This window comes from Podarcis pityusensis (assembly GCF_964106645.2).
Source record: "Podarcis pityusensis genome assembly, chromosome: 5".
Taxonomy (NCBI): Eukaryota; Metazoa; Chordata; class Lepidosauria; order Squamata; family Lacertidae; genus Podarcis; species Podarcis pityusensis.
Window position 1 is genome coordinate 63,857,675 of NC_138032.1, and position 24,676 is coordinate 63,882,350.

At 43.3% G+C, this 24,676-nt stretch overlaps 1 protein-coding gene across 5 annotated transcripts in view; it reads left to right on the forward strand.

The window, feature by feature from the left end:
- PLCE1 (phospholipase C epsilon 1) overlaps positions 1 to 24,676 on the forward strand; it is a 143,440-nt gene that overhangs the window by 62,693 nt on the left and 56,071 nt on the right. For all 5 annotated transcript variants that reach the window (XM_081006752.1, XM_081006750.1, XM_081006749.1 and 2 more), the window contains 2 exons: positions 4,572 to 4,854; positions 19,819 to 20,135. In XM_081006752.1, coding sequence (XP_080862878.1) covers positions 4,572 to 4,854; positions 19,819 to 20,135 — 600 coding nt within the window. The remainder of the gene's footprint in view (positions 1 to 4,571; positions 4,855 to 19,818; positions 20,136 to 24,676) is intronic.

Here is a 24,676-nt window from a genome sequence, read left to right on the forward strand (position 1 = left end):
ATTTTTAAAAACAAACTTGTCCATTTTAAAACTGCACTGCTGCTTCTTTCTGAGCATAATCTGGAGTGCTGGTGTTTTTGTTTGTTTGTTGCTCTTAGGAACCTTGGTTCCTTTTCCTGACACGTATTAAGATCTTCGTCTGCCTTCTATACCCCTGAAAGTGAGGTGGAATGTGACTGGATTTAGTGCTCTCTCTTTTTGGGGGGGTAGTGGCACACCAGCTTTGAATGCCCTTCCCAGGATGGTTTTCCTGGTCCTGAATCTGTTGTCTTTTCAACCCCAGCTGAACTACACACTTTTATTTCTCTGGGTCTTTTGTTTTATTGAGGTGTTTAGTTTGGTTCTGATTTTATGTTTATGGTTTTATCATTTAAAATGATGATTTTATGATTTGTTCTATTTTCTTTTAAAACCATATGCCACACTGAGCATTCAGATTGGTTGGCATCTGTCTGTCTTGGAAGACAATGGAGTTCACCTTTGAGGGTGAAGTCAAACTGTTGGAAGCTTACAGCGCCAGCTGTGGCAGTAGAGACCGATAAGGGAGAGACATCTTTTGTTGCAGCTGGGGCTGATGAAGGCGTCCAGTCATGCTGTTGCAGATACACCGTGGCGTTTCTTCTCTCTGTGCTCCTCCCAGCAGTCATTCCTCCTCATTTGAATGGGGCTGGGACAAGAGCAAGAGCTAGATCAGAGGGGAGGAATTGAATACAGTCCATGGGCTGGATTTTTACCTCTCTCCGCGGGTCATTGTGGGGTCACTATGTTGTCATGTGACCCTGTTTTCTTTTGCCCACATGGTTTCAAACTATAGTGGGAAAGGCTCAGCATTTTTCAGGCACCGCCTACAAGAATGTCACACTTGCAAAGCCAAGACCCTTTGCAAGTGCTGCTGTGGTCATCGATGCTTGCAAAAGTATGGGTTTGGAATCACCAACAGTCACAGCACTTTGGGCCTTGTTGCAAGTCACAGAGCTTTGCAAGAGCCACCTATCAGCTGATTGGCAGGCCCTGCAAACACTGTAGGAGCTGCATCACACCTGATGTCACAATGCTTGCAGGGATGGAGGATCAATTGCTATGGTCTGCCCTTAAAGGCTGATGAATCCAGAAGTTTCCCTGAGGTCTCTGGGGGCTTTTCCTACAGGTTTAGCTGGCCATTTTGTGGAAGCTCCAGTCACAGTCAGGGATAGGCTTAGTCTGTTGGTGCAATCCTCCTGAAACATCTTGGACCCAATTGTAAAGTCAGCTGCCTGATATTCTGGAAAGCTGATGACAACTGGGCTACAGTGCAGGGAGTGGAAAGGGAATAGGGAAAACTTGTAATGAGTGCTACCAGAGACAAATAAAAAACACTTGTAGGGATTCCGTGGTGATCATGGCAATGAAAAAGAAACTTACTTCCCTGCCAGCAGAACACTTTTGAGCAATGAAGAACTTTTTGTATAAAGGTCTAGAGATAACCAAATGTTTAGAGTTCTCAGAGGATCACTGCGACCAGTTTTCATTGCATTTTGCAGATAAATCACTCATATTGGCTCCAACTTGGATGCCACAGTTTTGGCAGAGTCAGAGATGGATGTAGCCAGGACATGGGTGTAGTTTGTGCAGCCTTACAATGTGGACAAGCTGCTTGGAGCCTTCAGCTTGTTCTCTTAATTCTTTTTCTTATACCTGTATGGCTGTGCTATATTGAAAATAAGTAAGTGAAATAGAAGTGTTTAGAACTACATTTCTTAGTATTGTGATTACTTTGTATGTAGTTCTAAATTATTTAAAATGTTGGAAGCCACCATGGGAAAATGTTGTTGCTCTACAATTGACTTATGAAACAAAATTAAATAATATGAAAATACAGTGGTGTAAATTTTAGAAAGTAGATGAGTTCTGATGTGGCTTTTCAGCATTCTGTTATTAAAAGGTTTACAAATCCATGTCACTAGTTCACCCCTATATATTATCTTGCAATAATTAAGAATATGATTAATTCTTCTGGTTGACCAGAGACCTTACTTTCTGCTCTGCAGAAAAAAAGATAATCTTTAAAGGTCAGGTTGTCTCAACCTTATGTGTCACAAATGCTGTCTTCCGGCTTACTAAATAACAGTATCTAGGGGTGACTTTGCAAATGCATTCTGAATTATTTATTTTATAAAGAATGAAGGGTCTTGAGCCTCCCTGAAGACTAAATATATATATATGGTATACTGTGGGCTTTAGTGGGCCACAGCCCATTTAAACAAAATACACAAAATGCTATCCTTAGTTGGCAGATCAATTCTGTCCGTCAGACAATGGAAGGAAGCAGGACTTACAGAAATTGTTGACTTTATACATTAACAAATGCACTAATTATCAGTTCTTGAAATATACCATAAATGATATTTTATATAAACTAGTATGTTGAAATGCACAAGTTGAAGGAATAGCACTCCTCTGTTGTGAAACCCTTCTATCCAGTGGCGTAGCGTGGGGGGGTGCCAGGGGTGCCGGCCGCACCGGGCGCAACTTCTGGGGGGGGGGGCGCGAGTCCAGAGGGAAGGGGAACGCCCCTCGCTCAGCCCGCGCATCCCTCGCCCGCCGGCAGCTTCTCCTCCTCGCCTCGCTCAGCGCCGCCGCCGCGGATGCCGCCCAGACCCCCCAGCGCCCAGGGCCATTTCCCGGGGAGCCTCCTCTGGCACATGCCCCGCGCAGGAGGAGGAGGGGGAGGCGGCTCCGGGATGCTCCCTCCCGCCCCGGGAGGCAGAACGCAACGCACAACACACACACACCCTGTCGCCCCCGCGGCAGAGCAAGGCAGCCAGACGCGGAGCAGGGAGAAAGGCTCGGGCTCACCTTGGGGCAGCCTCCGGAGAAGCGAGTCCCGAGGAGGAGGAGGAGGAGGAGGAGGAGGAGGAGAAGCCGCCGCTGCCGCTGCCGCCGCCGCCGTGCGCCCCCAGCACCGGGAGAGAGGCCGCTGGCCGCCCGGCGGGCCGTGGTTCCTTCCTCCGTCGGGCGCCCAAGGGGAGGGGGCTTTGGCTGCCTCGGCCCGCGGGGGCTCCACAAATAATAAATTTAATAAATTCCTTTTTTTAAAATAAGATATTTATTAAAGTTTTCAATTTTATACAAAGAGAAAAATGCAAAAAATAGAAAAAATATATATTAAAAACACATAAAATTCACAACTTATTTTTCAATAACATATTTCCCTGACCTCCTCATACCTCCCCTTCTTGTTTTCTAGTTCAAATTATTTGTTCAGCAAATCCTTATCTCATAGCATTACCGCTAAATAACACCTTATTTTCTATCCAAGTTCTTGAAACTTAAACTTTTACTTTAAAAAACCATTTTTTCATAACCTTTTATACCATTACAGCTAGAAACCACTTAACGTAATTTCAATCCAACATCATTCAACATTCCTTAATATTGCAGTATTTCTGTAAATAGTCCTTAAATTTCTTCCAATCTTCTTCTGCCGACTCTTCTCCCTGGTTGCGGATTCTGCCAGTCATTTCTGCCAATCCCATGCAGTCAATCAACTTCATCTGCCATTCTTCCAGAGTGGGTAAATCTTGCGTCTTCCAATACTTTGCAATGAGTATTCTTGCTGCTGTTGTAGCATACATAAAAAAAGTTCTATCTTTTTTAACACCAACTGGCCAACCCAGTGGCGTAGCATGGGGGGTGCAGGGGGGGCCGGCCACACCGGGCGCAACGTCTGGGGTTAGGGCAAATCCATGGGTTAGGGGGCGCAAATCCACAGGTTAGGGGGCGCAAATCCATGGGTTAGGGGGCGCAAATTACTTGCCTTGCCCCGGGTGCTGACAACCCACGCTACGCCACTGCTTCTATCGGAAGCAATTTAGGATTTTAGGTTTTGTTTTTTAAGCCTAGGGTTTTTGAGACACTAGGAGGAGTTCAGGCCTCTAGATTCAACAAGAGCATGATGTGTCATTTTAGAGACTACACCCATAAAAACGCCCAGTGCCATTAAGTCCCATGACAGCTAGCTGTGTTAAAAAGGACAAAACAAGTGGCCATTCATTCAAGTCCCCAGAATCCTGTCGCTAAAATCATTTACCTGGCTTGTTACTTAGTCAATGTGAAGCCCTTCCTCAGATCCCTGCACAGGTTTCCTGTTCCCTCCTGCACTCTTCCAAACTCCTTGTCGCTACTTTCAGAAGTCTCCACAGGTCTGTCACATCCTGTTTTTCTGTTCTTACCTCTTGTAACCTCTACTCCTCCTACTCGACTCTTCTCAGCATCTCACAGGTATGTTCAGAGAGACTACTTCCTCGTATCTGTTCTCTCCTGATGTTTGTTTATGCTGGGATTTTTTCCTTCCGCCGCCTCTCCCTTTCTTCAAATCCGCCTTTAAAACCCACCATTTGCTACAGAGAGACCACTTCAGTCTATTGTTTCTGCAACACTTCTTTTCATTTAATTTCATTTACAGCCGTGATCAGATAACCTTTGATTCAAATAACGTTTTAGTGCAATACATAAGATCAGCATTTTAGTAGATTATTTGTTTTTCTACCAAGTGTTAAATTAATTTCTCTCTCTCTTTTTGTGTTTCACAGATCTTCAGGTCAGTAAAAGGAACAGAAGACTCTTCAGAATATTCTGGCTACCCTTTGAGGGAACCACTAACACCTCAACACCATGCAGATTGGTGGTGCAGAGGCAACGGCCCTTACGTAACACCATGTTTTCAAAGAGCTCCTGAATACCGTGCTACTTTACGCAGGACTTCCCTTTCCAATTTTATTACTGGTGCTCTACTAGAAGCAACCACGTCACTGGGAGCTAGAAGTGGTACTCTAAATATTTTAGGAGGATCAACTGGAAAGACCATGCTAAAAGGTAATTAAGGGAAGTTTAATCATCTTTGACAGCATGGCAATGGGGGCTTCCTATGGCCTCAAGTTCTTCTCCACACTGGAGATGATAAACTTATTGGATTGATTGTATGCTATCCCCAAGTTCTAAGAATTCAAAATAACACTGTATATATTTAAATAATTCCATGTGTGTTAAATCAGTGGGTCAGATCCAGACTTAGTCATGCTTAGAGTAATCCCATTGATTTCAATGAGTCTACTCTTAAGCAGTAGATCCAAAGTTTTTATTTCGCTTACATGGGAGCCAAAGGCTTTCGCATTCCAGAATTAAGATTGTATAATTCTCTGCTTACAAAAATTCTACTGTTTTTTTTGTAGTTTTATTTTATTTTAATTGGACACTTGAAGTGGGGGGTTTTTGGGGGGGGGACAAGAAATGCTCAGAACACTAGCATAAGCATTGCATGCAAAGGCTGAGTTGACATAATCAGATAATGTCCATTGATTACAGTTCAGCAGGCAGCTTGATTTTGGTTTTTTGCTTTTATGCTCTCCAGTAAGTTCCTTAATGACCCCAAACATATTGCACATGCATTAAAGCTAAAAGTCCATGGGTGAACTATCCTGGTTTCTATATAGGGCAAGTCATGCCATTGCATTGTTGAGTAGGTTAGAAGTGTGTAGGTGTACATCTAGAATTTCTTGCTTTTAAAGGATTGTAAAACACTTTAAATTATAATGTCAACACACCACTATATAAAGATACTGTGTTTCAAATATGCTTACATTAGGTGAAGTAGTGGGGTTAGAGCAGGCCTTAATGAGTTTGGAATTAAAGAACAGAGCAGGTCATAACTGTTTTGGATACACTCAAAATATATTTCTGTCTCTGTATCAAATAGCCAAGATTGTTTATGTTCCTGAATGTTAGCGGGTCTTTTGTCAAAAGATTTATAAAAACAGGGATCAAATAAATACATTTTCCATTTTTAGTGCATAGATTGTTAACAGGAAGCTGTGATGGATAAATATTGTTATAATTAAGTACCTCTGTTGTAGATGGCTGAATGCATTGATGTACAAAATGACCTAGATATACTTTGCTCTTCACTCTTTGTTTTGGGGAAGAATATGTAGCTTACTAAGGCTTGAAGTACATATTACATGGCTAAGCTATGTTTCCATACCTTGACTGCAGCTTTTGCACTGCAAAGGAGGCAATCTGTGGATAAAACTGCACCTTCTCTTCCCCACCCTCCTGCCATGATTTTGCAGGTCTAGAACCCTGGAAGTGCAAGAGAGGCGGGGGAATTGTTAAGCCATCCTTTCCTGCTGTTTATTGCACACAAATTGGCCCCCTTCTGACAGCATTTTTGCGGCAGATAAGCAGGATCTGGGCTCTGGCAACATGACTGTCATCTGTTTCTGAGCTTCTATCTGCCCTTCCCTTCCACTTTCCATACCCAAATCTCCTTCGTAATATTGGCTCTACAAATCTATGATTCTACGACCTCAAACATCTATCATGCACTTGTTAAGCATATTAAAAATGGAAGATATAACTTAATAAATATTTCTTATGTAGTGATATGCTTGTTTGCTGTTTCCTAACCCCATGATCAAAGGAGGTGATTATCTCTTTCTAGATATCAGGATAATCTGATAAGGAGGGAAATTAGGCTCCAAACTGCTGCACTCAGGGCTGCATATCATTTATTTCAGTATTTTGGGGTGGCTGGCTTCAATCATCACTTTCTGTTACTTCCATTTTAATGGCTACTAATTCCTCAGTGTTCTCATTTGTTTTCCAGCCATGCTCATAACTATTTCTGGTGTGCTCCTGAATGGAGGAACAGATATACGCACACAACTATTTGCATAAATGCTCTGTCAGTACTTAATTGGTGTAATAGAATCAACAAATTAGAAAGGGAATACCTACTAGTATGAATGGAAAAGACTGAAGTTGCTTCTTATATACAGATTCAAGTATGTGCAGATGTGCACTCCTTTGGTCTAATTCCAAAGGGGGGTGGGAATGCATTAACAGTTAAATAATATCCTATGTGGACAAGCCCTAAAATTAATGATGTATTGTGTGAACCTCTGCAACTCTCTTTTATGAGACTTTATGTTCATCTTCATATGTTTTTAAAGCTTTTTTTCATAAACCAATAATGGAATACTTGATAAAACAACTCTGTACTCATGGAAACTAGTTGCCTTTTTTCAAACACAGAAATAACATTATGAATACTCATTTAAACCAATTTACCAGTATGTATTAGATGTGAAATAATTATAATGCATTTTGACTGAGGGTTAGATAAGCTGTGTCCAGTGGTGAACAGCCAGAGATGGTGGAAGCTGTAATTAAGCAACATGTTAGGTCTACAGGTTAGGATACCCCCAGCTTAAAAAAATTATATTACCTGCATGTTAAGATCAATTTAGTATTCTTGATTACAAGGTGTGCACTTCCAAGTCATGCTCTGGAGCACAATCCTATACATGTTTACTCAGAAGTATGTCCCATTCAATTCAGTGACTTACTCCCAGGTAAGTGGATACTGTATAAGATTGCAGCCTAAGTCCCATTGATTTCCATGAGATGTCAGTGTTCTTATTTTGTGTGTGTGACTAAGACTCTAATCTGACACACACTTACTTGGGAGTAGTCTCATTGTAGTCACTGGAGCATGCTTCTGATTGGGCATGTATATACAATCGTACTGTCAAACAGGTTTACAAATACTTTGACTTGGATTTCTTGTAGATTGGATTGCTCCTCTTAGTAGGAATGTCTACCTGTCCTTAAATGTAAAATACCTCCCGTTGGATTCTTAGTGTTTCAGTTTTTATCTGGGAAGTGGGTAACCTGATCTTTCCGCATGTCTTCTTTGTGGCTTAAACAAAGCATGCTAGTTGTGCATTTTGACAGTTCGTAGTTTCAGACTGAGCAGCTGCTCCTGACAGCTAGGACAAACAAGTGCAGTGTGTGATATTCTTCTGCTTTTGAAAGTATCGGCCCTTTTGGAATTTTAGAAGGAAATCAAAAGAGCAACTCTGTTTACTGGTAAGCTTAATGTTCCTATGGCCTATATGCCGCTGAGTTTTAAATTTAAAATGAAAAAAAAAAAGTTTCTGAGATGGAGATAAGAAGAGGTTGTTTTTACTGTCATGTACTGTGACCTGTGTACAGGTTTCCTTTACTAACCATGGAAAGGAACACCTGACATATAGATACAGTATTTGCTTTTTCTTAGTTGTCTATTAGTGAATTCATGGTTTTCTGATCACAGCCTTTATGCTTAAACAACAAGCAAACCTGTGACACTTGCACCTAATATAGGTAAACATTGAAATGCATGAGCCTAAACATTCCTCTACTGTAAGTGTAATGTTGTTTAGCCATTTTCTACGGGTGTCACTAACTCTCATTGGATGTTTCGTTCAGAAAATTGAGTTAACAGATAAAACATGTTCTCTCTGCTAACAAACAAATGTTATTTGGAATAATTTGCAAGTATTTAATCCCAGGGGCTGACTTGTACAGTTACAGTTGACTTCAAAACTAGGGAAGGGTGATTTTGTCAATTTCAGTTTCTCGTTTTTCTGATCTTAAGTTCAGTTCTCCATGTTTCCATATCAATTTGCAAATTCTTTTTCTAAGAAGTTCTCATATAAATCCTTCACCATTTTAGCATGAATTTCTCCTAATTTGCACATTTTTTTCCTATCCAATTTTGCCCAGCATATACATTTGCAAGCAATTTTCTCTAATATAATGCATTTTATGCATATTTTACTTTGTATATGCATTTTGGTACATATTACTTGGTTGGAGAACAACACTGCAATATTCAGAGAACTGCAAATTTGAAAGCTTCAGTTTCAGTCCACATATTGTTTCAGGAAGTGAGAATTGGATATATTTGCCTTAAGTATGAACTGAATCAAATTTCTCTCTATTTCACACTGCTACAATTCTTAGTGACACATTTCCACTCCCTTAATATCTTGTTTGTTGCGGTGTGGGCGCAAATGTTAACATTTGTGAGTAATGCAAGCCTTAAGAATAATGGGTTTAGATATCACTTGAAGCATTCCTTCTGTTACAATCACTGCCCAGTTTAGATGTTTCCAGTCCTTCAAGTCATGTTTCAAGGTAGTCTCATGGAGCCACAAATTCTCCCACATGCCGGATAATTTCTGTTTGGCTCTAACCATAATTTGCTCCATTTGGACATCATTGGTTATATAAGCTGTGGAAGGGGGAAGGGAAGGGAAGGGAAGCAGGAGTGAATGGGGGAATATCTGATCCTGCAGCATGTTCTTGAACATCCAAACCATGCCCTGGAGGATCAGGATCAAGAAGACTGTATTGAGTCACTAAGCTCAATTACATAGCTGTTGTATTACAGAATTACTGGCACTGTCTTTGGGATTCCAGAAAGATGGCTAATAATAGCTGTCCGGTTTTAATACTTGAATGGCATGATATAATACTTATATAATATCACAAACAGATGTCATTGTGATAGGACATTGTCAGGGCTGCCTCAAGTCTCAGCTCACAAAAGACCAACGCCTTTCTTTTCTTATATACAAAAGTGTTTATTGCAGTTCATTGTTCGCTTCAGATCCGAGGCGCGCAGCCCTACGTCTGCTAGGCTTAGACCGCTGAAGTCCCTTCTGAATCTGTCCCCGCCCTGCACCAGTTTAAGAGGCTTGCGCTGCTCCACCTCTTTCTCTCTTTCCTTTTCCGCAGGGTCTTTCTGCCCGCTGGGGTTTCGCCCCTCCTGGATTCCTCCGACGCGGAATCAGACTGCTCTTGCCCCCTCCTGCGGGCTTTGGGACCTGGCCCCTCCTCCGGGCTCCCTGTACTTCCGCGCGCCTCTACATTTGAACTTGGCGCGCGCCCCCAACCTCTAATTTTCCTTTTGACAGCTACGCTACTCCCTTCACTACTCCCCTCCCCTTCCGGGAGGGTGGCTTGCTCCGACCTCCCTCCTTTCTCTACTGCCGGAGCCGCCTCCCCTGATACACTGGAACCTCCACCCCCTTCGCTGCACTCTGGCGGGGAGGCTGGTCCTGACGCCCAGCTGCCACTTTGGGATCCCCCGCTGGCCCCCTGCTCCTGACAAGTCCCCCCTGGGGCTCCCCTGGCCTTGACCACCGGCGCCCCCTTCTGGGAATCCTCTGATTCGCTGGAAAGACTCATGGAATCTCTAGAGTCATTGTCATCCTCTTCCTCGCTGTCCTGGGATTCATCCCCATCGCTCTCCATCTCCTGCCTACCCTGTGCCTCTGTCCCTGAACCCCTGACATCCATCCCCCCCTTGAAGCCCCCCCTTCCCCCCTCCCGCTGCTCGGGCGCAGGTTCCGGGAGCTCCGTTGTAGCGGGGGTAGACGCTGGATACAGTTCATCGACGTCGATCTCCTCTGCTTCCAGTTCAGTGTATGCGTGCTCGAAACCGGGGTCCTCCCCCAACACATCCAAACCCTTCCCTCCCCCTGTTACTTCAGGCGATGCTGCTTGCCAAGGCCCCCTTCGCCACCCCACTTCTGGTTGATCGTCCCACCAATAAGAGCGGTCCGTGTCCACCCCCGAGCACGATCCCCTTGGAGGGCTCGATTCCGGCGTGGTCTCCTCTGCGGAGGAGAACCCCCGGAAGGTGCTGCCTGAAAGTGTGGGCGTAAAAAGCCAGTCATCAAAATACTCCTCTGGCATGGGCCTGTGTGGGAAGAGTGCATGGAACTCGTCTTTAAGAAGAGGTTCCTCCAGAGCATAATCTGGCACCCAACTGTTGGCGCTGGCCGGGGTACCTTCCCTGGCGAGGAGGTATTCCACTCCCTCCTCCCCCCATCTCGAGTCCAGAATTTCCGTGACCTCGTTGAGTGTCGGGGTCCTCGGTGACTCCCCCCCCCCCTGGTGATTCTCTACGTGGGTCTGGTGCCGTCCCTGGCTCCTGAAATCTGTGTGGGGCCTTGTAGGGTGTAAGCACCGACCTATGAAAGACCGGGTGCATTCGGGAACCTTCTGGGAGGGTCAACCGAAAAGCTACGGGATTGATCCTGCCCTCAACTTGGTATGGCCCTATAGTCCACAATGAGCCTTTTTTGGGGCGTGTCCTTCTTCTTCACGAAAAACACAGGACTGCCCCCCACGGCCTTGGATTCTCGGATGAATCCCCGCTTCAAATTGTGATCTATGAACTCCCGGAGTTCCCGCATTTCATCTTCAGACATGGAATACAGCTTCGCAGTCGGCAGCGTCGCCCCTGGTAAGAGGTCAATTGCACAGTCGTAGGGCCGGTGGGGTGGTAATTGGTCAGCTTCCTTTTCACAGAAGACCTCCAAAAACCCCTTGTACTTGTGGGGCACTGCCTGCACCATGCCTAGATGCAACTGCTGCCCTTCCTCCTGGCCCTCCTCCTCCTGGCCTGTCTGGATGCAATGTTGTGCGCAGTAGGACGAGCCAAAGGTGAGCTGCCGCTGGTACCACGCTAATGATGGGCTGTGTCTATCCAGCCAACTCATGCCTAACACTATAGGCGTGTCTGACAGTTGGGTGACATTGAAACTGATGACCTCACGATGATTCCCAATTTTCAGCAGCATGGGTGGCGTCTGTTGTACCACTTGCCCACCCAGCAACTTTCTGCCATCTACCGTGACGACGTTCAGAGGCAGCGTGGCTGGTAGTAGCGCTATGCGATGCTGCTTGATGAACTGCATCCCCACGAAGTCTGCGTTGCTCCCTGAGTCAATCGTAATGGGGACTTCCAGGGTGAGTCCATTAGGTAGCTGGAGAGTAGCAGTGAGCTGCACCACTGGCTTGGGTGGTAAAGGGTCTGTAGGCTGCAAAAGCGCTGGGGACTGCTTCACTGACTTGCCTGGTGGAGCCCCAGCGTCTCTGCTTCCATCCAGGCATTCTCGTTTCCCTGAAACTGTTCTCCTTGGAACTCTTCCCCTGTTACTGTTGCTAAGGCTGCAGTGTGCTTCTGGAGCCTCTGGGGACACTCTTTAGCTATGTGCTGTGGGCTGTCACAGATGTAACACTTCCTGGTCCCTCTAGGAGGCTTCGCCTTGACTGCTCCGGACGCTGAGGCTCCGGCAGCTGACTGAGCCTTTGCACGACCCAGCTCCATTGGCTCCTCCCCTCCCTTCAGCATAGGCGAGGGATTTGTACGTCCCAGGTCCCTGGGAAGAAGAAAAGGAGGCGCTCTAGCTGGTGGGCGGACGTGACGCCCCTCCTCACTGTGCCAAGGGCGTTCTTCGTGGCGCACCCCTATCGTGAGTGCCCTCTGGACGACGTCTGCTAGGGTTTGAGGTCTGTCTCCCCTAGCCAGCTCATCTTTTACTGAGCCATGAAGCCCCTCCCAAAACAAGTCTCTCACTGCCAGGGAGTCTTTTTCCCAGCCCAGCACATTCAGCAATGCAAAAAAGCGAGAATGGTACTGACGCACTGTAGCCTTGCCCTGCCGCAATCCATGCATCTCCTGGCGCGCCACATCAACGTCAACGGTAGATTGGAAGCAAGCGTCCATGGCTTTGATAAATTCGTCAGAGTCCCTGCGGGCAAGACCATCTTCGCGCCACAAATTGCGTAACCAGGTTCTAGCTTCCCCATGCAAATGTGACACAATAAAGCCTACTTTCTCCTCCTCATCTTTGAAGTCTTTTCGAAGCAAATGCAGCGCGTATAGGACGTCTGCTCTGAAATTGGGATAATGCTTCAGGTTCCCATCGAAGTGGGCTACTAAATTGCCCCCCCTTCGTCCAAGAGCGATTCCCTCTGATCTGGACCCCGGGAACCCCTGTTTGCACGCCTGATCCCACCTGGCTTGCAGATCCTGGCATCGCGCTTCTGCTTCGGCAACTGTCTTCTGAGAGACCCGTACTGCAACGGAGAGTTCAGCGACTGCGTTTTGCAGGGTCGTTATCTGCTCCTCAGTAGTCATGTCTGCCAAACTTCGTGAGCTTTGCAAAAAAAATTTTTTTTGCAGTTTTTTTTGAGAAGGGACTTACTGTCAGGGCTGCCTCAAGTCTCAGCTCACAAAAGACCAACGCCTTTCTTTTCTTATATACAAAAGTGTTTATTGCAGTTCATTGTTCGCTTCAGATCCGAGGCGCGCAGCCCTACGTCTGCTAGGCTTAGACCGCTGAAGTCCCTTCTGAATCTGTCCCCGCCCTGCACCAGTTTAAGAGGCTTGCGCTGCTCCACCTCTTTCTCTCTTTCCTTTTCCGCAGGGTCTTTCTGCCCGCTGGGGTTTCGCCCCTCCTGGATTCCTCCGACGCGGAATCAGACTGCTCTTGCCCCCTCCTGCGGGCTTTGGGACCTGGCCCCTCCTCCGGGCTCCCTGTACTTCCGCGCGCCTCTACATTTGAACTTGGCGCGTGCCCCCAACCTCTAACTTTCCTTTTGACAGCTACGCTACTCCCTTCACTACTCCCCTCCCCTTCCGGGAGGGTGGCTTGCTCCGACCTCCCTCCTTTCTCTACTGCCGGAGCCGCCTCCCCTGATACACTGGAACCTCCACCCCCTTCGCTGCACTCTGGCGGGGAGGCTGGTCCTGACGCCCAGCTGCCACTTTGGGATCCCCCGCTGGCCCCCTGCTCCTGACAAGTCCCCCCTGGGGCTCCCCTGGCCTTGACCACCGGCGCCCCCTTCTGGGAATCCTCTGATTCGCTGGAAAGACTCATGGAATCTCTAGAGTCATTGTCATCCTCTTCCTCGCTGTCCTGGGATTCATCCCCATCGCTCTCCATCTCCTGCCTACCCTGTGCCTCTGTCCCTGAACCCCTGACAGACATCATAAAAGTTAGGATAATTTTAATTGCCCTATGGTTTGTGATAGTTTTTCACATTTGTGTGCACAGGAAACGTCATCTTAAATGGGAAAGCTAAATGCTATTTATTATTTTCTTTTCACTAGTGCAATAATAACCTTAGTAGTAACCTACTTCCATTAGAAACATTTGAAAAAATTTTATTGTATGTTTACTCTATTTAAACTTTGTGAATTGCCCTGATAATTTTATATTGGAAGGCAGTATAAAAATCTGATAAATAAAACAAAACTAAAGCATTTTGTTTTCCAGTAAAATAGTCCCCACATCATTTACGTTGCTTGTAATGGTGCCCCAACATTTTTCTTAAAGTAAAATAACATTATGAGAAGAGGATGTACAGGAGAAATGTGGTAGAGGAGTCTGTCCAAACCCACTGTTTCTCTGCTTCAAATAAACGCAACAAGCATTTATTTACCCCTGCAGGATTCAGAATGAGTAGTAGTCAAACTTCTTCAGTATAAAAGTTTTGATTCCATTCAAGGAATAGACCTAAATCAGCAGTGAACAGATCCGAGAAAGCAGGAACAAAACAAGGAAGAGCTTGTGGGCCCGCGGCCATTTAAATGCGACTGAACCTTGCCCCTCACCCAGCTGGATTGCCTGTCTGGAGGGCATGACGGTGTCCCAGGACTCCAGTGACGCAGGGGGCCTAGCCATGCCCCCCCCCCATGAGCGCGGGAAGTGATTCCCGCTCACAATCCCTCCCCTCTGGGAAGAGGAGAGGCTCTGTAAACAGAAGCACTGCTGAATTAATAAGGAAGCAGTAACTCTCCCTTCCCACCCATTCTATTTTGTGGAACACCTTGCAAACAACAGAAAATCACCAACTATTGAAAATTACCTTTGTTTTGGCACTGATGAAGTCAGTAAAATTAACAAAAGGAAGCTACACTGTTTGGTTTCTGTACAACAGCCTCTTAAAATACACCATGCACATGCAGAGCAGGCACACGTTTGTGGTTGTTCCAAATTGGTGCCATGACAAAGGAAATAGGTGGTGGAGAAGAGACAGCAGAGGTCAGTAGAAGAAGCTAGTGGAAATAGCTTTTTTGGGAAGGGAGACTTCAATTCCTAAATTTGTTTTGTGAGTATATTCAAAGACTTGAAGCAGGTAGAACACACCTTCGTCTAGTTAGTTCTTTTTGAGTGACGTATATTGACTGGCTGTGGGACCAGATCTTGAATTCTAGCCCTGGTGAGCCCCTGGACTGATGTACTCTCCGAATCCTGTTAGGAGATGAACAAAAATTCAGGACATAAGGATGAAGTTGCTGGAGGGTGGGGTGTTCAGCTTTCTGCATCCTAGAGCCCCATAGAAACAGAGACACTGTTGAAACAGATACACTCTTGATTATTATTAACATTAATTTTTGGTGAGGTAAGTTGTTGCAGCACCTTTCAGAAACACCCTATAAATCAGAGTTGACTAATCTCCAGTTTAGGGGCCATAACCGTAAACCAATGCCAAGTGACCTTCAAAGAAAGTGCAGGATTGCCTTTCCAGCTTTGTATTATATCACTGAGTTTTCCCAAGATGTTTTGTTCATATAATAGGCACTATATCACATCATTTATAAAATGGGGTCACAAAACAATTTAGCAAGGCAATTTTCAACTCTGCAGGAAGAGCCTGACTTTTACCATTACTTGTTTTTTTAGAGTGCGATTGCTATTACCACACTGCTGTGCCTCATTATCTCTGACTGTTGTACTGAGCAATTTTTAAATAATTGAAAAATGTTAAATCTGGGTCACAATTCTACAAGCTTCATCTGCACTGCTTTGGTTTAAAATTAGAAGCAATTATGTCGAGAACATCTAGGTTAGAGTTATTATAGCAGGCAACAATGCTGAAACCAAAGTTCCGGTTAAATATACTAGCTTTCTGAAAATGCTATTACAATTTCTTGAAATGTCCAACTCTCGTGATCTGGAACGTGTGACCAATGTACTTCACTAAATACAACGGTAACACATGGTGATGTGTTCAGTGTAAAAAGCAAAGAAAAAACAACCATTGATGAACTAGATTTTTTAATGTAAAGATTGTAAGAAATAGCAAATTCCTCTGTTGATATATAGAGCAGCCTTTGCCAATCTGGCTGGTGTTCACCAGATGTTTTGGACTACAAGTCTCCATCAACGCCAGCCAGCAACTGGAGGCCACCAGCCAAGTTTATGAAGGCTAATGTATAGGAATAAGTAAAACCCTGATGTGCAGTCATTATTAGCGAACACAGACATGAAGTAGGAGGGGAAATGACAGAACAGAGATGCAGTATTGAGAACCTAGCTTACAATAAAAATGACAAGAAAAATGAAAAAAATCTTGGCTCACACTCCCTTGTGTGTTTTTAAAAAATTCCCAGGCTTTCATACAGAGGGAAACTTATATAAATTACATACAAATTCTCCAGCCACAAAAATGACAAGAGAGCTGAACTAAAGAATGAGGCCAGCCAAAAAAGGGTTTTTTTAATCCTCCATTGTGCCTTTTTTGGGGGGGGGGAGGGGGTAAATAGCAATTATAAGCCTGAGACACATTCATCCTATGGGATTTCTCAGATAACATGATAATGTGTAAGTTATGTGGATACTTTAAAAAGGCAAGGACATTAAACCATTGCTTTCTGACTGAGGGTTAGGCAAGCATGGACTAATTGCAACTTGCTGGCCGACTGATTCAGAACAGTCCAAGCAACAACTTATCTGAGGTAAATTTTCTTTGTTTTTAGATGGCATGATTAGACTTAAGAGTTAGTTATGAGGGCAAATATCCCTCCCTCCCTACAGTCCTCACTTGAGAGAAGTTATTTTATAGTGTATCAGACTGGAACAACCTGTTTGTCCCCAGTATGTCTATGAAGACTTGACTAACATTAAAAACAAGCAAAATCCTGGCTTTCTTAATACAAAACATCAGGCTGTTCTTGGAGAGATTACTTTCTTGTGCATTTCATTCAGAATTAGTCTTTTTTAATCTTTGCACAGCCTGCAAAGCATAAGTAATTTTTTTAAAAAATTTGCAGTAGCATCTTGAAGAAACATAACTTTAAAGCATGAAAACGAAAGGTGGTGTACCCTCAGTTCTGCTGGCATGCCAGGACTTCCATGTCCTCTCCTCTGGCAACTGTGGAACTGATTTGGAGGGCATGTTGTGGGTTGGAGGAGATGAGAGTCTATAGCATGCACAGAAGTCCATTGTAGCAGCAGAGCTGTAGCGCTGAGTTCCAGCAACAAAGCTTGCTTTTCTCATATTTTCAACAGATTAACACAGTGTCTTGTTAATGATAAACATTGCAGATTGTGAGGCGTATAAAGAAAGATCTTACTGGAAGATTTAGGCAGACAGATCAGATGTGGCATAGAACACTTCAGGGAAGAACAGTGTTACAAGGCCATGAACCCATATCTTACAGGTATATCACTAGTATTAAGATCTTTACTGGACAGTTTTGTAAAATAGACTATATTGCAGTGAACCAAATTACCTTATTGGTGTTGCGGAATTCAGCAATGACCCAGAAAGGTCAATATGAGTGTGCTCGGTTTGGAGAATTAACAAAAGTCACACAGTTTGTATAAGTTGAATGCTTATTTATAAAATTAGCTTAAAAGAAAAATGAAGGGCTTTGCAGCTTGACATGCAAATATAAAAGTATGTGATGCAAAAATTATGAGCAGTGGCAAGAGGCAAGTGAGATTTGAAAAATAAGAGAGGCAGAAAAAGTCATACTAGCTAAAGAGCACACAAATTGTAGCTAGCCTTTATCAAGACCAACCAAGATTTCACAAAGTTGGGAGCAAGATGTTGAGCAACAATGTAGAAAAAGCTATGGATGATGTGGTTGCCAAAATGGAGTGCAGAATTAATTCGTTATGAAAATGTCATTAGATTAGCCCCTCTAGATACCCTAAATACAGGTGGTTTTTTTTGGGGGGGGGGTATCATTTAAGCATGATAATGGTTTCTCAGTGACTGTGAGCATTTACCTTGAGCCCGTGGCACAAGTGGTGCCGGTTAGTTGTATGGGTACCACTTTGGTGAAGGACATCCGTTGCCTCCAATTTAGTTTTTCAACCAGAAATGTTCCTATTGTAAAAACAAACACTAATCCTTTAAATGGAAGCTGCCATAATACAGATTAAAAGGCCTATTATAAAATAAAAGCCTAGGGGGAACAAACTAATGTTCTAGGTCTGTCTAGTGGTCTAGATGAGGGCAGAGGATTCTAGTCAAGTTCAGGTGTGGCCTGACACCAATACTGTAGAGCCATTTAGCTTGCTTCTGTGAGCTGCTGTGCAAGCTCTTGTCTAAACCTGCAACGAGACAGACATATAACCACTTCCAATGTTATGATTTTCATCACAGGAATGAATTGAAGGTGCAGTCATGTGAGGACAAGGAGTACCATGTGGAGACCAAGCTAAAAGCTTTGTTTTCAAAGATCTTCAGAATTCTTTGGCCTGTTTGTTCTCAAACTGTAGAGTTTTGATTTTTTCCTCACAACGTGTGAGGTAAGAGAGGCTGAGAGAGAGAGAGAGAGAGAGATTTGCTCAGGAGGAAGGATTTCAATAGGTTTGTTACTGAGGAAGACTTTGGAACAAGCTAAACCTGTGCGAAAGGAATAGGCTGCACTTGAATCGAATGGAATTAGTTGAAAGCAAGCAGAAAAGGGAAAGTTAGGTGTGATAAATCCACACCAGCCTGCAAGAGATCATTTTCAGAGGCCCTCCTTTGGGTTGAGAAGGTGGAGAATCTCGCAATAATCAAACATGAATATGAGTGAGCTGTGCTGCAGCTTGCTTGCTTGTTTACCAGGCAAGCCAGTTAGCATACCTGTGCAAGTGACCTTGATCAACACCAATATTTTTTTTAGGTACTGGCAACATAAACAGTAGTACTCTTTTTGAACACAATACTTATTTGACAGTGATTTCCTATTTGGAGTTCCCATTAGATCAGATGTGCTGAGTTGTGTATTCCATTGAACTCTGTCTTATTGAGATGATGATGGTAGCCATTAAAATTCATTGTTATGTTTCCTATTCTGTCTCCCTACCTATATTGCTTTCCATTGCATGATTCTGTGCCTCTGGGAGTGGGGGTATGTCTTATTGTAGTATGTTTCATGGTAGTAACTTTATAAGTACACAAGCAAATAAATTGTAAAAGGAAGAATGATTGACTTAGCTTCTCAGAGCCACAGTCTCATACACTGCTGACAAAATTTCTGTTAGTTTCACTATGCAGATTTACTAAGGAAAATTTCAGCCAGCTCAGTTCGCCAAGCCTATTTTTTTGTTTGGGCACACAGAACCCTAGCTATTTACTTTGTGTTCTTCACGGTAGTTTCCTGTTCACTTTGGAATAACTTTACTCACATTCCCCTATTATTGTGATGATGTCACATTGTGGTGTGTTTGTGAGCTTCCTTGGCAAAGAATTGGGGGAATCTTCACTTGGTGCTGCAGAGTGACTGAGTAAATAACAATTATTTATGCGACTTGGGAGTTATCATAGAGCAAAACAAAAACAAAAAACCTTCCATTTCTGAAGCAGATACAATTATTTTACTGCCCATCTGAAAGTAAGTTCATATTGCTGTTGCAAACATTATAGTTGAACTTACTGTTTGACAGCCTTCATATATGACAGGCGTAGGCAAACTCTGGCTCTCCAGATGTTTTGAGACTACAGTTCCCATCATCCCTACCACTGTCCTGTTAGCTAGGGATGATGGGAGTTGTAGTCCAAAAACATCTGGAGGGCTGGAGTTTGCCTATGCCTGATATATGAAATAGCTGGCAACAGCCATCAATTGGTGAGCTGCCATGATTGCTACATTAGCAGGTGATAAAGTGGTTCATCATCCATAGACTGATGCTGTCTACTCAAAAGTGTAATTTGCCTGTGTTACAGGAAATTTTATGGAGCTGTGTTGGAGGACAATGATGTACAGATATTGAAAACTGAACTTCAGGTGCTATCCACTTGTAATAATAGAATATTTAATATTTTTTAAAAACCCACATAATAAGTCATGCATTTATTGTGAAATTCTGGTTAATAGGTGGAAAGAGGAAATCTACCTCTTTAAAAATTTTGTATTTTGTTTATTTTTAGAACGACAATTGAGTTCATCTATGGCTGGATCAAATGCCCTTGCTTCCACTGTAGCTGGTGTCAGTAAAGAACTTGTAGAACTTCAGCACCTCATTCAGTTTCCAGAGGAGGTTGCTAGTATTCTGACTGAGCAGGAGCAGGATCTCTACAGAAAAGTACTGCCAATCGACTACCTCTGCTTCTTAACCAGAGATTTGGGGAATGCTGAATGCCAGAGCAAACTATCAACTCTTAAGGCTTCTATTTCTGCAACTCTTCTTTCTGCCCCAAATGAGGAACACAATGCTGTTGAAGATTTGGTGACAAGATTCAACGAGGTAGGGTGAGGATTTTGATTACATACGCACATGGTTGGTTTTCTTTTATCTTGTTTGTGGAGTGGGTAAAGGGTACATTTTTTCAGTATTTGAGAGGAACTTGGGCATAGGGCCTACTGATGGGGCCCTTAACCTTTGACAAGAACTGGCAGGTTTACTAGCTGGTGGTAGCGGATGGCAGCAGTGACTGGGTTTAGCAGCGATTTTAATTTCCTACAATGCTCCTAATGTATCGTGGCATTGAGGGTGCCATTTTGTTTTCCACAGTGCCCTACAGCAACACTATGTGATGGGCGTTATGAGAAATTTAAATGTTGGCTAGATCCGGCTGCCAGCACCGTGCTGAGTGCTGATCTAGAACTAGGGACCTGTCATCTGCCTGAGCATATTGGGTACTGCCATCAGGGCCTAGTGGTTTTAATAAGTTTATTTGGTTTCTTGTAAACTCATGCTCTTGTGGATAGCAGCCATATTGCTTAATTCTCTGAACTGTTTTGTTGCAGGCTAAACATGATCTTCTTAGTGGTCTGCATGCGGCATTATGAAACGGGGGTATCTAGATTACATTAACAGCTCACATGTATTTATCCATAATCCGCAGAAAACTAATTAAGCACTTTCATATGCTGTGATTGTTCTTCAAGAAGCTGCACTGTTTTTCTAAGTAGTTTTCTGGTGCAGCAAACCTTAGCCCAGTTTCTTTTTCTCAATAATTTTTCAAGGAGATGCTTAATTGCTTTGACTGTGACAGAGGGCCTCCCGTACCATTGCAGTGGTATAACTTAGCTGTGTTGAGCAGGTGTCCTGAACTGACTCAGGATGGCATTCTGTTGCAACAGAGACTCTTTGCTTTGCTAAGTCAACAGTAGTGAGAGCCGCTGTACTAAAGTTTTGTGAATAACAGATACCTTAATCATTGATTTGTTATTTTGTAGCCACTTTCCCCACGGGACACGGGTGGCGCTGTGGGTTAAACACAGAGCCTAGGACTTGCCGATCAGAAGGTCGGCAGTTCAAATCCCTGCAACAGGGTGAGTTCGTGTTGCTCGGTCCCTGCTCCTGCCAACCCAGCAGTTCGAAAGCACGTCAAAGTGCAAGTAGATAAATAGGTACCGCTCCGGCGGGAAGGTAAATGGTGTTTCCGTGCGCTGCTCTGGTTCGCCAGAAGCGGCTTAGTCATGCTGGCCACATGACCCGGAAGCTGTATGCCAGCTCCCTCGGCCAGTAAAGTGAGATGAGCGCTGCAACCCCAGAGTCGGCCACGACTGGCCCAGTGGTCAGGGGTCCCTTTACCTTTACCTAGCCACTTTCCCCAGTTTTAATGAGAAAAGCTTAGAGTGAGAGAGAAGGAGAGTAAGAGATGAGGGTAGAACACAAAGCCCTTGAAGGATTATAACTCACCTTCAGACACTGCAGGAGTTTCCATCATTTGTATGTGTGAGTCACCTGCATTTCCAGCTGGCAATATTCTTTTGAATAGTGTCTAAAAGGGATACTTGCATGGGAGACATGTTCAGTGTCCTTTTGTATGCATGACCTTTTTTTTTTTTTGCTGAGACATTTATGTTACCTCTCATCAGCCACAGCAGCTACTGTAACTTTCCATGAGAAGATTAAGCAAAGCAAAATAAGACAGGGGCAAAGCATCAAAACGACATGGGGAGGGAAATGAAGTTTAATACTGTAGCAATAGCAACACTGTAGTAAAATGCCCAAAGTAGTTCTTTGAAGACTTTTGAGGGCACAAAAATACACCTTTCTTAGCAAGGCAACATTTTTCCTTATAAGGCAACGTGTGGGAGAGATGTTGCTTTACTGGGAAATCCTGAAGAAAGTCTTTACTGAAATGCATTTGGCATTTTACCCTTTGATTAAATTTCATATTTTTTCTGTATATTTTTGAGGCTTTGCCTCTTTTTTCGTCCTCCCCTCCTCCACCCCCTGCTTGTTCCTTCTGTTTTGTGATCTCCCCCATTTTTCTCTTGCATTGTTTCCACAATCAAAGGCAATCTCATACCACTGTCTCCGGTCTGTTCAAAGGAGAACAACATTCCCGTTGCTCTAAATATCAGTTTGGAGATGATCCATTCATCACAAAAGCCACTTGGTCAATTATACGATGGGAACATGCTAAAACCATAAAACCAGAAACACTATAGATCTTTTCTTTGAAGTCTTTGTTTTTATTTTGTTTTTATTTTTGCTTTGGTAGCCTTGTACTCTGAAGTGAAAGATACGTGCTAATGTGTTCAGAGTTCAGTAGAGCTTCGGGTACTATTCTGAAATAAGGCATTTCTTTTCTTCTTAACAACCTCTGATTCATTTAAAATATGGGACACTTGCCAACTTGGGAGAAAGGTGGGATATAAATATATTAAATAGCAGTAGTAGCAGCAGCAGCAGCAATGCTGTACAGTGGTACCTCGGGTTAAGTACTTAATTCGTTCCGGAGGTCTGTTCTTAACCTGAAACTGTTCTTAACCTGAAGCACCACTTTAGCTAATGGGGACTGCTGCGCTGCTGCTGCACAATTTCTGTTCTCATCCTGAAGCAAAGTTCTTAACCTGAGGCAATATTTCTGGGTTAGCGGAGTCTGTAACCTGAAGCGTATGTAACCTGAAGCATAAGTAACCCGAGGTACCACTGTATATATATTGGCAAATGTTGACTTGAAAACTCCACTGCTTTTAACAGTTCATAGGGGCGTAGAAATTTGATTTTAAAGGTTCTGCTATATTAAGGCCTTTGTTTTCACATATTACTTTTAAGATAAGGTAATTTTCATAGGAAGAAAGGATGGCGCCTTATACAAAGTCTGACCATTTATCTCAGTATTATTTAGACTGTGTACTGAATAGCACCTGCTCTCGAGTTACAGACTGGGGAAATTGTTGGTCCTACTTGGAGAGGCCAGCAACTGAACCATCACCCTTCTGCAAGAAAAGCAGGTGCTTTGCCACTAAGCTATGGTCCTTTCTTACTGAGGTATGGACCTCCCCTATACAGTTTGCAATATCTAAGGGATGTCCATTCATATAGTGAAAATTCTTCTGTGTCTCCTCTCCTCATGCATCTGGATCCTCTGGATCTGATTTGGGGGTGTTGTGAGAGACATGTTGAGGGGGAGAGGAGGCAAAGTTCTGTTGCTCTGACAGAAGTTATTCCGCTCACTCAATGACTTAGTTGGATTCAACCCTAAGAACCCTGGACGTGCTTCTCATTTGTTGCTTCACAGAATACTTACCTAAGGCAAGGGTAGGACTCGAACCAATGGCTTCAAGTTACAAGAAAGGACATTTCAACTAAACATGTGGAAAGAAATTCTGACAGTAAGGGCTGTTTAACAGTGGAACAGTCTCCCTCAGGAATTTGTGTGCTCTCCTTCCTTGGAGGTTTTTAAGCAGTGTTTAGATGGCCGTCTGTCATGGATGCTTTAGCTGAGATTCTAAGCTTATTACATTGAGACTTCAGTTAATGCAGTAGAAATTGGAAACTTTTTATTTCTGCTTATATACTAGATAGTGAAATGTGCTTTTGCTAAATGTAATTTACAATTTTGGGGAAAATTTGATATATCAATTCTTTACATTATTTACAATATTAGCTGCATGTTCAATATGTTTGTCATACATACTCCATTAGCAGCAGGGATTTTCTGTCCATCGCTGTTTATCTATTTGAAAGAAAATTCCTACAGAAAGAGTCATGCTTTGGTTGGCGAAAACCAGTAACTGCTTGCTGACTTCTGGCATTGCCTGCAAAAATAATTCACTATATTTATATTGTGGGAGCCAGAATGAATTTTTAGATGACAGACTCTTGATACTTAATGGGAGACAACTATTTCATACCATTGTCCTTTTTTCCACTGCGCAATTATTGCATGCAAATGGCATATCATGTAACACTGCTTTTTCGTAAATTTTTGATAAATGCTAGTGCTAATTGATATTACTTAATAGTTTTTGCTTCCTGACAAAGGCATTTCATGTTTAATGTAGTTACCCATTCATTTCAGAGGGCTGTCCCTTGGGGTAGAATTTTTAACCAAATTAGTCAGTATAATGCTCTAAACATCAATTATGGCTGACCAAGAAATTCAGAAAGAAAATACTGCATGGCATTTTTTTATATCCTGTGCAGTTGTCTTACAAATTGTATGCTTTTGTACAGAAAAAAAGGTTAACTGGTTATCTCCAGGAGCAAATGGCATACATTTCTTTCCAGTTTTTACTGATAGCTTCATATATTTAACTACTAGAAACCTCAAGGCTAACCATTCAGTCAGTACACGTTACCAATTTTAGACTAGTTTAAATACATTTTAGCTCTCAGCTGACAGATAAGGTTCAATGCTGTCCAGCAGCACTGTAAAAATTATACTTTTTCTGTTGGCTTTCCATTATTCCATGTAGTCCTCAGTTGAGAATTGGTTTATAATGTTTTAGCTCTCCCCACATCAATTTAGTGAAAAATTGGTGCTTTTTCTCTTAGCAGATTGTAAGTTCAATTCTATCCTTATTTGAATGACCGAGAAAACG